Source organism: Nannobrachium achirus (assembly GCF_963921795.1).
Source record: "Nannobrachium achirus genome assembly, chromosome: 22".
In the NCBI taxonomy this organism is placed as follows: Eukaryota; Metazoa; Chordata; class Actinopteri; order Myctophiformes; family Myctophidae; genus Nannobrachium; species Nannobrachium achirus.
In genome coordinates this window covers 19,396,455-19,410,611 of record NC_137829.1, presented here as the reverse complement: position 1 = coordinate 19,410,611, position 14,157 = coordinate 19,396,455, and the positions used below count along the sequence as shown (strand labels likewise).

Here is a 14,157-nt window from a genome sequence, read left to right as displayed (position 1 = left end):
TCAGTGTTGTGATCTTCATATATGGAGATCCAGGTTATGATAGTCAGCAGTCTTGATTTGCAAATGAATTCTGTCTTGGCCATATGGAGCGTCCATATATGGGTATTACCAAATATGGGCTTAATATTGATGACATCAGGGATCTCCATATTGCCAGAACAGGCTGTCTTGGTCATTGAGTCAATGTGATGTCACAACAGGTCAGCTAAAGACGTTGAGGTGTTATTGACCCACTGCCTCACTGACGTACGGACAGGATCTGCCGGGTTTCATAGTAAATTGCGACCTATGGTTGCAATCGTTTAAGTTTCTGAACCACTGAGTTTGTACACAGACCGTTATGCTCCCACAAGTTTAAATATTCACATAATGCTCATAAAATGGTCCATGTGAGTGAGAGGTGGTATCCTTGACCCTCCTCCCTCCTCTGTCCTTGGTTTCCCGTGTGTGTGTGTGTGTGTGTGTGTGTGTGTGTGTGTGTGTGTGTGTGTGTGTGTGTGTGTGTGTGTGTGTGTGTGTGTGTGTGTGTGTGTGTGTGTGTGTGTGTGTGTGTGTGTGTGTGTGTGTGTGTGTGTGTGTGTCTGCATGTGGCCTTGTGTTTATCTTCACGTCTGCGTGAATGAGAGATTGATTAATCACTCAGCTTACTCAGCCTCAATTAAAGTGACATTGTTCCGTCGGACCTCCCTTTTGAAGTTGCAAGGTTCTGGTGTGTGCCGTATGTGGGTCATGTGGGGATAACCTGGAACCGAGCGCGCGGTCAACGAGGGGGTTTGGCGGGGCTTTTAAGGACGAGGTCTGGTTGTGTATGGAGGAGAAATTATTCTAAAAAGAAACGTGTCTCTGACCAGAGCGAGTGTCTGTCCGCCCCCTCGGCACCACCTACAGTAGACGTGTGAAAACGAATGTCTTTTGTTTACCGCATGAACAGAAGCAGGTGTCCACAGGCAGTTTAAAGAAAACCAGGGTGTCTTTTTTTTTTCTTAATGGATGGAAGGGTTGGACTGCATCATCACTTTGGCTACCTGTGGTTGTCTTCTGTGGAGATGTAGCCTCGGGATCCAGTAAATTTAGCGGAGATGTACGGTACTGTAGCCCAGTACAGTACATCCTAAGGATGTAACTATAATATTTGGACCTTGTACAATATACATTATTATACCAGTAAGACTCCCTAATCGGGAGATAAGCGACCGTAGGTCACTTATCTCCACAAATAGGGCAAAAATGTGTTTTGCCAAAATCTTCCTGATCCATGTTGATGACATGAGTGTAGACATACTGTGTAGTGATTTTCGTGATTTTAGGGCAAAATCTGTAGGAGCAGTGTCCAAAAATGTGTTTTTAAAAATCGGCCTGGAGGTGGCGCTATATGGGAGAGATTCATGTTGATGGGATGAGTGTAGACATACTGTGTACCGATTTGCGTGATTTTAGGGCAAAAATTGTAGGAGCAAGAATCGGCCTCATGGTGGCGCTAGAAGAGGGCCATGTGAGAAATGAGGGGTGGGGTCTCCGCGCCGGCAAGGCGGACGAATAGGTACCGGGCCCGGCTGTCCCGGTCGCTCCTAGCCGGAGTTACGGCATTTTATGTGAGCTGCAGTGTAGGGGGTCCTCCACTGGGGGCTCCACCACTTTTGCATCCGTTCTGGAGCACCAGGAGTCGGTGGTCCCCGGGAATTCCCCGTGAGCAGCCCCGTTGGGGTGGTCATTTGGTCAGTTTAGCACATTTGGTCATTTTTTACATCTGGGGGTCCCCCAGGGACCTGGGGGTCCCTGGAGCTCCGGGGGTCCTTGGAGGTTGTAGTTTGGCAGGCAAGGAACGTGTGTGCAAAATGTGGCATGGATCGGGGCAACGGTTGCGGAGATATGAGCAGGGCAAGAGTGTGACGTGTGAGGTGTGACAGACAGACTGACGGACTTACATTTGGTCATTTTTTACATCTGGGGGTCCCCCAGGGACCTGGGGGTCCCTGGAGCTCCGGGGGTCCTTGGAGGTTGTAGTTTGGCAGGCAAGGAACGTGTGTGCAAAATGTGGCATGGATCGGGGCAACGGTTGCGGAGATATGAGCAGGGCAAGAGTGTGACGTGTGAGGTGTGACAGACAGAGGGACTGACACTACTTACACTACTTACACTTTGTGCAGGGTTTGATAGTAAATGCGACCTACGGTCGCAACTATCGTCTCCATATTCTAAATTAATGCCCTACCTGATCATATACACAAAAGCATCAAATTAGCCGATCTGCAAGCTCGACGCAAGCTTGTAGATCTGCTACTTTTGCTGTTTTTGAATTTAAATCATAAAAAGTAACAGTTTTGGACACATGAGGTTTCCAGCCGACAGAGACGATCCACAGTACATAATTTCAAACCGTAATATTTGGACTAATGATCTTTGTTAACCACTAACGCAGCACATTGCGACGAGTTGTCAGCTTGTAGTTTTGTCAACATTGTGTTAACATTTCTCAAATCTTACAAAAATGTGCCTGGTTGTGAGTGGTAAAAAAAACACTGGGTATTTCCATGATTAGGTTTGATGTTCCCACACTATTTATATTGTTAATTCATCCCTAATACGTTTGGATTGGACTTCAAACTTTGAGAGCTTGTGGTTTGTGTTGGCCCATACCAAGGACAGATGCATACATGGCCTGGTGTTCTGCTGGAACTGGGATGCTGCCCGAGGTGCAAAGTAACTTGAACCCGTCAAGTTGTTACTGCTCTCGGGAGAACCGCTGAGAGAAGGCTTGACATTCACAACTCTTTTCCTCATCACGGATTCTTTGATTGAGACTCGAGACAGTTGTGTACAGCTTTGTCATGGTACTTACTGGTGCAGCAACGGTATTTTTTGGTTCTGGAAGTGGGGTCTGTGGGGACTGGGGACCCCCAGGTGTACTTAGGGTGGTTCCAGGGAGGTCCCCAGCTTAATCACAATAATTTTGACCACTTTATCCATTATTTTATACTTTGGCTATTCAATAAATAGCAGATCTACAAGCTCAGAGCTTGTACATTTTTGCTTTTTTATACAAATATATTATTTAATTATTTGTATTTTTATCATTTCATTTAAATATTTTTGGCGGTTCCCAAAATGTTTGTTTTGGACATGTTGTCTTTGGGAAAGGTGTGATAGATAACATTCAGCTACACATCACAACACCTCTGTTGCATAAATATACCCGTAATTGCCGGACTATAAGCCGCAGCTTTTTCCCCATGTTTTGAACCCTGCGGCTTTTACAATGGTGCGGCTTATATAGAGATTTTTACAGCTAACGGCCAGTTAGTTATTTTTACAATGGTCTTTAACAAGGATTTATATATAGATTTTTACAGCTAAAGGCCACAAGGGGCGCTCTTGCAGGAAGCAGGAAGGACACCTGCGGCTTATAGTCGGGTGCGGATTATATATGTAAACATTTGTTTTTTGCTGGTGCGGCTTATATTCAGGTGCGGCTTATAGTCCAGCAATTACGGTATCTTCTTTTTTTTTGTAGGAGGTGATGCTTTTTATCGACACCTTTTTTTAAAAGGTCTGTGGACGTATTGTTTTCTTTTTATTATTCGTTTACATAACAATAAAAATGTTATCGATATCACCTTTTGAGTCAGACCTTTGATTGTTTGCGACCGAAGGTCGCATATACTCTGAAGAACCGTGTCGCTTGAGTGTCCTTCCTTCCTTCCTTCCTTCCTTCCTTCCGTATCCTCGTGACCGTCCTTCCGTATCCTCTGTGATGTCAGTGTGATGTCAGCGAGTTGTGACATCACTTCCTGTACAGGGCGGCTACACGAAATGTGGATAACACTATATATGGAGATAGTCCAGTCCATCATGTCATATGGGACTACCGTCATAGAAAGTAGCCATTGTTAGGCCGGAGTCATTGGCTGTCTAAACATGGAGATGTGGATAACACTATATATGGAGATAGTCTAGTCCAATATGTCATATGGGACTACCGTCATAGACAGTAGCCATTGTTAATCCGGAGTCAATGGCTGACTGTCTGTACAGGAAGTGATGTCACATGACATACTTTTTATGCCCATATATGAGTCCTAACATGGAGATGTGGATAACACTATATATGGAGATAGTCTAGTCCAATATGTCATATGGAACTACCGTCATAGACAGTAGCTATTGTTAGGTCGGAGTCAATGGCTGTCTGTCTGACTGTCTGTACAGGAAGTGATGTCACATGACATACTTTTTATGCCCATATATGAGTCCTTCTGTACCACATCTCCATGTTTAGGCAAACTCCACACAGAAAGGCCCTATCGCCAACCCAACCTAGGGTGTGAGCGATAGGGCCTTTCTGTGTGGAGTTTGCCTAAACATGGAGATCTGATCCTCTGATCTGATACGGGCGGCTGGACTTAGATCACCTATGAAAGGATGTCCATGAAAGAATGTCCATCCACCTGGAGAAAAGAAATTGTAACAAGGAGGTGGCAACAGGGCGGCCAAATAAAGTTATTAGGCCTGGATCCAACTTTAAGTCGACGCACATGATTCCAGAAGTGTAGTGCTTATTCGCTCTTGTATCAAACCGGTACTCGAAACGTACTTAGAATTTAACATATTTTCTAAAGTAAATATGGGGGCTGCTGTGTTAAGAACGTTTCGTTGTCAAGCTCAACGTTGGGCATTTGGACCTATACATGGAGAAATGGAGCGAATCTGTTTGGCCTAAACATGGAGATGTGGATAACACTATATATGGAGATAGTCTAGTACATCATGTCATATGGGACTACCGTCATAGACAGTAGCCATTGTTAGGTCGGAGTCAATGGCTGTCTGTCTGACTGTCTGTACAGGAAGTGATGTCACATGACATACTTTTTATGCCCATATATGAGTCCTTCTGTTCCACATCTCCATGTTTAGGCAAACTCCACACAGAAAGGCCCTATCGCCAACCGAACCTAGGGTGTGAGCGATAGGGCCTTTCTGTGTGGAGTTTGCGTGTTCTCCCCGTGTCTCCTAGGGTTGATACCCTCACAAAAACATGAACAAACTCCCCCCAGAATGACAACAACTAGAATCGTCAGAGAAACGCTGTGGTTGGCCAGATTGTCAAGAATTGGCGCGACCTCGCCCTTTAGGGCGAGGTTGCATGTCACCCTGAGGTCGCATTCCACCCTCGGGTGTCTTACTAGTATTGTTAGATGGTTAGATAGCTAGATCCTGAACAGATCTACCGTAGTTTCCCTCTCTCTGTAATGAGTGGCGTGGGAGGTGTTGATAGCCCGGGGTAACTAAACAACTGCACTATGTTAAGCCCAGTTGGCCCGCGAGGCGTTCAGCTCATCAGAAGCTTGGTACGACGCCAGCCAGGCTTCCTTGAGAAGCCTCGGCGCTGTGAGAGAGTGGACACGTTCAGCTCAGTTCAGTTTTTATTTATTTATAGTGCAACATCACCCCAAGGGCTCTCTGTACACTTCACACCAAGTCATACAACAAAAACTCAATAGCAAAGAATACAGAGTAAATATGCCAGCACGTACAGTATGATTAAACAACCGATATACGCCGGTGCAGCTGTAAAAGTACAATCAAAAAGTAATTAATACAGTATTTAAAACCACAGGGTAAGAAGAGGTGGAAAACCTTTTTTTGTAAATTAACGCCCTACTTGATCATACTACAGCGTCACACAAAAGTATCAACATTCTGCAAGCTCAAAACGCGGCGTGAAACGCAGCGCGAAGCAACATGTTTTGAGCTTGTAGAACTGCTATTTTTGATGCTTTTGAATTTGAATTCAGAAAAGTTTGGGACAGGAGATTTCAACCCGATAGAGACGATAATTATATGTAAAGAACCTCAAGTTTGATAAGTCCCCCTCAAGGACCCCTTGAAGAGTGTTGGGATCAGATAAGAATCTAATGAGATTAAATTCGGACCAGAGATGAACTGACCGATGCACACACACACACACACACATGCACATACAGTAACCCGCACAAATACACGATACGCAGCACGCACAGCTACTCAACCTTGCGATGGTGGTGTGCTGTGTTTTATTGCTGATAAGCTTGTGAGAGAGTGACAGACGGGCGGAAGGAGGATGAGTCGTGCCCTCCCGACAGATAGCAGAGTTCCTGGAACAAAGTGGTGAAGTGATAAACAGCAACCGTGTTGCACTTTAAAACCCATTTAGGCCTAGACTTATTGAATGCTTTAACCAGTGAAAAATAGCAGATATACAAGCTCACAGCGCGGCACCGAGTGCCGCGCTGCGAGCTTGTAGATCTGCTATTTTTGAAAAAGTCGTGAAAATGTGTGCAAATCTTTGAATATATGTATTTTCAAAGCGAACGTTTCTAACTCACATTTTGCTTCTGGGGGGTCCCTGGAACTAAATATTTTGAGATGGGGTTCCGTGGCCAAATAAATATCAGTTTGGGGGTCCTTCACAAGAAAACGTTTGAGAACCACTGACATAGTATTCTCTCAAGAACAGACTAACTGAGCTCCAGTTAAGTGAAAAGGACCTTTTCTTTGACGATGGCTGGCCAGATTGCTGACACAGAAACATATAAAATCTTAGAAGGATTCAAAAGACACTTATAGAATCGGGTCAATATTCTAATTTTCACGATTTTTCAAAAATAGCAGATCTACAAGCTTGCAGCGCGGCACTCGTGCCACACTGTGAGCTTGTATATCTGCTATTTTTCAATAGTTAAAGCATAAAATAATGATACACATTAATGTGTACCCGTTCTAAATGGGTTAAAAGCCTCTCGAAGCCCGCCTGTCCCGTTCAAAATGTCCAGGCTCACCTTGATGGTCTTTCATCTACAAAAGTGATTTATGCTTCAGGCTCCGTACCGTTCGTCACATTCTCTGCCGCGAGATAGTGGTGCGCACAACTGTTGCTGCTTCATTAGGTGGGAATAACGAGTTTCAATGCTCTGTTTAATTGTCTCTGCCAGACCGAAGGTGTGGCCGATATGTTTTGTCGTCTGCCTGTCTGTCTGTGTGTCCATCTGTGTAGAGCTAATCTCCGGCACTGGTTGACACTGTGTGCACACACACTCCCTTAATTTTTTATATTACTCCGACATATTTTGTCTAAACATCACACAGATCAGTACACATTATGGTTATGTGAATTGGCTAAGATATGCATCTAAAGTTTGGAGGAGTGGTTCGCTTTGAACAAAATGCCTCAAATCAATCAGCGTTCGATTGGTGTGTAAGTCACCCTTTTCACATTGGTACTCCTACACATTTTGTCCAAACATCACGCAAACCGAGACACAGACATTTAGTCCATCCTGATTGGCTAAGATTGGTATCTTGTTCTTAACAAAATGCTCAAATGAACACAGTGCAAAAACGTCGTCAACATTAACCCCTCAACTTCTACAGATTCCACTGACCTATAACGACTTTCCTAACACTGTTGGCCCACAATAACCTACCTGACCTGTGCTCTGACTCGGAATTGCATAATAAAACTAGAAAAAGTGCTCAGTAGGGACGTACCAAAAATTCTTGGCCGAAACCCAATACTGAATATAGGAAACACTTGGCCCGAAAATCAAATACTCAAATAGCTGAATTCTTAATTATATATATAAAAAAATTGTACCGTTGCTTTCATGGCTATTTTAGAGCTACATGACTATGGCAAAAAGTACAAGGGTCTATATTGAGATCAGTTATTTAAAACATATATTTATTTATTGTGTAGAATTATTTATTTACTATTGTGTAGTAAATTTGTAATAAAATTCAATATGTCTCAAAATATTAACTTGCCATACAGTTGAATTATTGCATAATAAAGAAATATCAAATTATTAAAAATAAAGACATTAATTAAAAATAAATAATATGCGTTTTTTTGGCGCTGAATATTCGGCCACCGAATATATTCGGTGCGTCCCTACTCCTGAGATCTTCTGAGGAGCACTTAGTGAGGACCGATTATATGAAGATAGATTGAAAATGGATGAAGTCGTCCTTTAAGTGGTTAATTCTACAGGAGAACAGCGGCCATCGAGATAGTTACATCGAGATAGTTACTAAACTTGTCTTCTCTGTTTCAGGTGAACGGGCCCTGCAGTCCCACCCAGCACGGTTTGTGACCGGAGAGAGAGCGACCCGAACCAACTCACCGCTGTGGATGGGAGGTGAAGGACCATCCAACAGAAGCCCTTCTGGCAGTCGCCATGTTGCTAACAATGATTCTGCAACTCCCGAGAGCTTGTCAAGGCTCTGGGCCTCGCACTGAGGAAACCGTCGGCTGAGGACGTCCTATGTAAAGACGAGATGTAAAGATACTGTATACAGTAGAGGTAAAAGACTGGCTTCTCTGAACAGCAGGTTGTGAACCTTTAGAAATTGTCAGAAGAACTTACTGAGCTGGAAGACGTATCGTACGGTATTTGACCGGCATTCTACTGGAGGCTGTGCTCGTTGTCCTGCCCTCATTTTTCTTTTCTTTTTTGGACTACGTTTTAAAGCCCAGAGGTTGGTATATGTCCCATCTCCCCTCCAGGAAGATCATGGATTTTCATTTGCTTGTCAAGGGGATTGTTGAGAGCATTCTTCAGTAGGGCATTCACAGAATATTCGAATATCAAAATCACTATTCAACGTTGTTCACCAAAGTCGTTTTCTTTTTTTCTTCATGGTTTATACAGCTTGGCTAGATAGGAAGTCATAAGAATGAGTTGTCAATGACCCTGGTGTATGAATTGGTTAATGCTCTATACTGATGTCATGCACCACGTTCCGTCTCCCGGAACTAATTATCAGTGGGAAAAACAGCGTCCAGCCGGCAAACTCGATGTCATGATGGAGGAAGAGCCAGCTAATGCAACTGTCACTACTAGACAGAGAATTGTTCATTTTTATTGGATGAAAAAAAAAGAGAAATCCTGTCAAATATTCGACTATTTGAATACTTTGAGGTTGAATTATTTGAATACTAAATATCACTATTGGTGAATGACCTATTCTACAGTGCATGGCTCTGTCTGGGACGTCTCCTGTACTGTGAGGTTATTCTGTGTGCTGGACGACCACAAGTGATGGTCTTCCACTGTTTTATTTCAAATAGCTTTCTTGTACAGACTAGAGCGTACGTGCCTAGACCTTATGTACCCGGCGACCAGAACCCCAATGTATGTCCTACCATACCTTCCAGAACCTATGTACCCTACCACACAAATCCCCCCAAGTCCCCAAATTATTTTGGTGGGTCCCCAGATGATTAACTTAATGTGCAACATTGTTTTCTCCCTCAACAGTAAACAAACCAACCAACAACAGTATAAGTGTATACAGGGTATCTGCACATTTCACCTAAGTTACAATTTCATGACTTTTAAGACCTTTCTAATACTAAATTGACCAAATTGATAAATATGATTTAAGAAAGAGGCAAACATTGTGAAAATAGCCATTCTGCAAGCTCACAATGCCTCGCAGTGCGAGGCGTTGTGAGCTTGCAGTTGAGATTACACGACACACGTGTCAACATGGCCACGAACTACACTCTTGTATTCCTTATAGCTGCGTTCAAAAGACCATGGAGGGACTCAAGAACATCAGATCCAGAACGACGTTCTCTCTCAGGAATGTTAATACAATCAGATTATCAGTCTGATCTCTCCTCTTAGAGCAGTGTATGTGTGAGAAGTTGATCTCTTCTGGATTTTTCAACCACTGCACTCCATGTGTGCTGTACAGTCCTTTACCATTACTTTATTTTCCATCACTATTTGCCCCTTTGTGCATATGTGCGTGCGTGCATGTGTGTGAGAGAGATGAGATGAGAGATGATTGAAGGATAACCTCTCAAAATTATTATTATCATGTCTGAAAATGTCGTTTTGTTATTTAATCACTTTTTTTCCACAGCGTTCACTACAATTTCACAAACTAAACCTAGGTTTACAGGGTATCTGTAATGAATGAATGAATGAATACTAGTGTTTTTGTTGTACATTTCTGTGTAACAAGTGGGTGGGGTTCACTGCGGTCATGTATGTTGGGGGTCCATAAAAACACATGTGTAGCTCGCTGTGCCATATACTTTCTAGCGCTGGTTGGCTGACTTACATGTGCTAAACACCACTGGTTCTCGAAACCCTTTCATGTCAAGGACCCCCAAAATTATATTTATTTGTCTGCAACCCCCATCTGAAAAGGTTTTATGCCAGGGACCCCTCATAGTAAACACAAATCTTTATGTAAAGAACATTTTTTAAATCTTTCAAACATTTTAGATACTAAGTGGAGTCCCCGGACTTTGAGAACCAATGTGCTTAATGGCATGTAGCCTCCCCAAGCTGTGCAACAAACGACAAACTATAAACAAAAATGTGCAGATCTACAAACGCAAAACGTGCCACGATGCGACACATTTTGAGCTTAGTAGATCTGCAAATCTTGTTGCCGCTTTTGTGTGACACTGTGTAGGGCATTAATTTACCAGGAAATACGAAATCATGTTATTGGATTCCCACCTAGAGCGCTGAAGTCTGACATCACTGTCCACTAGAGGGCAGCATTGCCCCTGGGTCACGGCGCTATTGTTTGTATTGGAATTCCTATAGAGGAATCTTAGATCTGGTCATATAAGAAGTGTGTTCCAGGAATAAACAAATGAATCCTGCGATTTTACTGGATATGGATATGAAGCACCAACTGACGGTAAAACATACTTATTTATCCAAAGAGTAAGACATTTAAGTGTAGTTTTTCCAAACAGACGTTATCAAATGTACCTCAATATAATAAACAAGAGTCACATACCTGACAAATTCCTGGGGTGGTTTGTTTAGAGTTGTTACATGACGCGATCAAAGATTACTCTATTTGCAGTGGTCTTCAACCAGTGGTCCTTCAGGGAGTTCCAGGTGGTCCCCAGCTAAATGATGGAGAGTTGGTAACCAAATGGACCCTATACCCTTTAACTGAGTGATTGGCAAAGTGAGTTTAACGTTGTTTAATGCAATCAGATAGGCCTTTTCTGTTTGGATGTGTGGGCTGTCAAGGCTAGAGAGTAGTTTTTTGCCACTCAGCAGGCGTTCCCGCACAACGTCCGGGTATGCTGATGATGTCACGAGCATACCCTCTACAGCATGACATTGTGGACAAAATCTCATCCGACAACAAAATATTCTAAAGTTTTAGGTCTGAGAGGCTAAATCTCCAATGGTGGTCCGTGGCTCAAATGCCGAATAAATAGCGAACCCTGATGTGAAAAGGGTAGAAAACCATTTCCCTATGGGAATTCCAATACAAAAGATAACACCGTGACCCCGGGGCAGTGGGAGAGACGCCAGGACTTTCGGTACGCTGATAGATGCTTCTTTTCACACGCTAATCGCTGTGCACTGTAACCTCACCGCATGCGATTCCCACACTCTAGTTATAACGTCGAGGTCACACACATCTTTAAATCATCGCATTAAAGTGCTGGCAGGAGGAGGAAGGCCACCTCGTGTTGTTTTCCGCCAAGATTAAATATTTTCCCCTCAGATATCCCTTCCATAAAGAAAGAGTGATGTCATTGAAACGTTTGATCTGACATTCTCTCCCGTAGCACTGGCCGGGGTATTTTTAAACCACGACAGTCTTGACAGATCGATAAGCTGTCGGCGAACCGCTGTGAGTGTTTAGTCGGACGCGTCCAGAGATCTTGATTAAGGTTTGGCCGACCGGCGTGATATTCCACAGAGCGAGTGAGCGAGCAGGTTGTGTGTGTGTGTGTGTGTGTGTGTGTGTGTGTGTGTGTGTGTGTGTGTGTGTGTGTGTGTGTGTGTGTGTGTGTGTGTGTGTGTGTGTGTGTGTGTGTGTGTGTGTGTGTGTGTGTGTGTGTGTGTGTGTGTGTGTGTGTGTGTGTGTGTGTGCCCCAGCGGTACGAGAATCTAACTTCTGACAGCTAAAGCATGATTCAGTATATACTGTACTTTGTTGCGTGCCGGTGTTGTGCTCAGTAAATAGCAGATGTACAAGCGTGCAACACGTCACAAATGCAATTTCAACTCTTCCTTTCAACTATACAGAAGAACTACAGATCTGTTCAGACGAGACTGAACGTGCAACCTCTACCTGAACTACTGTAGTAGTTCTCTCAAACTTTTTTTCTCTCAAACTTTTTTTTCTCTCAACAGTAAACAAACAAACAAAGTTTAGGTGTATAGAGGTTATCTGCACATTTCTGAAGTGTACAATTTAAGGACTTTTTTAATACCTCTGAAATGACATTGGCAACGCAAGGCGTTGTGAGCATGTACTTCTGCTATTTTCACAATAGAACCGTGTTATACTAAATGTAATGCCTCTTAGTGCTCGTCAGGGTGGGGGTCCCCAGTTAAAATAGGATTCTCTTGGGGGGTCGCTGCCTGAAAAGGTTGAGAACCACTGACCTACAGATATATAACATGATGTCATGTCGTCTCTGTCAGGTGGAAACCTCATATGTCCAAAACTGTTCACTTTTCAGGATTCAAATTTAAAAAGTAGCAGATCAACAAGCTTCATGCCGCGTTTCGAGCATGCTACTTTTGATGCGTTTTTCCTGTGACGCTGTAGTATGATCAAGTAGGGTATTCATTTAAGGAAGATCACAAAAACGTATGGAGATAAGAGGTTTCTGCCCGACAGCGACGATATAACATTTTCTACTGCTCTGGGTTGGTGGTCCGTGGCTCCCTGGCTGTTATGGCAAAGAGTCTTTAAGAGGCCTAGAATTATTTAATGCTTTAACTATTGAAACATAGCAGATATACAAGCTCACAGCACGGCACAGAGTGCCACGCTGCGAGCTTGTAGATCTTTTATTTTATTTTTTTAATCGTGATTATAATTTTTTTGCAAGTCTTTGAATATATCTTTTTATAAGCGAACATTTGTAACTCAAATATTTGCTTCTGGGTGGTCCCTGGAACAACATATTTTGAGATGGAGGTCCTTGGCCAAATACATGTAATTTTGGGAATCTTTAACATGAAAAAGTTTGAGAACCACTGATTTAGAAGAAGGGTTTACTTTAGAAGACATTTAGATAATCGGGTCAAAAATATTCAAAGACTTGCACAAATGTTAATGATTTTTCAAAAATAGCAGATCTACAAGCTCGTAGCGCGGCACTCAGTATATCTGCTATTTTTTAATAGTTAAAGCATAAAATAATGGTTAAATTGGTTCAAATCTAAAGTGACAGAATTGCGTTCAGCTGAATGGCTTAAACAATGTACACACACACACACACACACACACACACACACACACTATCTTCAATGTGATGTTTTATGCTGTGATCATGTGCAATGTATATAATATACAGTAAGATTTAAAATATAAAAGTGTATATTTTGTCTTTTTGTTATGATTTAAAACTGAATTAAATAGAGGTTTACTTGTCTACAAAGTAGCCTACATTGTGAAGAGATTGACATTTCAATGACTTGATTAGCAGAGCATCAGTTTGGTTATATTTTTGTTTCCTTTTTTGATATACTCAATTAAAATGATTTCCTTTATTATTTAAAAACGCTTTTTGTTTCTTTATCAGTCGAATGAGGAGAAATAAAAGAATTGTATTGTTCTGTTGGAACAACATTCATTGTACATATTCAATCACCAAACTGGTCATCAACTGGTCATAAATTATTTCAAATGTGTGTGGGTTGGAATTTGAGAAAACATCCACAAATATTCCTATAAAAGAGCACAGATTCTGAAGGTCATTGTTCTCTATATTTTCCGATCGCTAAAGCCAAATGTATAACCAATATATATCGATGTTATATCGATCTTGCGATATATAACTTCTAGTTATATTTAATCATACACAATAAATTGCACAATAGGATGTGGCTAAGGTGCTGCACTGGTGTATAATTAGGTGTCTGTGACATGGATGCCGAGTAGAATCGGAGCAGGTTGTTGCCGAAGTTCACGGCCCCCAGTCACTGCGCAATGCAGAAGGGAGGCGAAGGGAGACCTCTTGTGTAAAGCGCATCTCCGCAGACAGCACAGTAGTAGTGTAAATACAATACTTTGGTATTTTATCAAAATGTTGCTACACTATTTTCGCTACACAATAAAAAAAAATCAAACACTTCTTATGCAAATACAAACACACACTCGAAA

At 42.4% G+C, this 14,157-nt stretch overlaps 1 protein-coding gene across 1 annotated transcript in view; it reads left to right on the top strand.

Moving 5' to 3' along the window:
* gdap2 (ganglioside induced differentiation associated protein 2) overlaps positions 1-10,682 on the top strand; it is a 67,818-nt gene extending 57,136 nt beyond the window's left edge. The window contains exon 14 of the mRNA XM_080753204.1: positions 8,094-10,682. Within this exon, the coding sequence (XP_080609330.1) occupies positions 8,094-8,132 (39 nt within the window). The 3' untranslated portion in view covers positions 8,133-10,682. The remainder of the gene's footprint in view (positions 1-8,093) is intronic.
* The last annotated feature ends 3,475 nt before the right edge of the window (positions 10,683-14,157 follow it).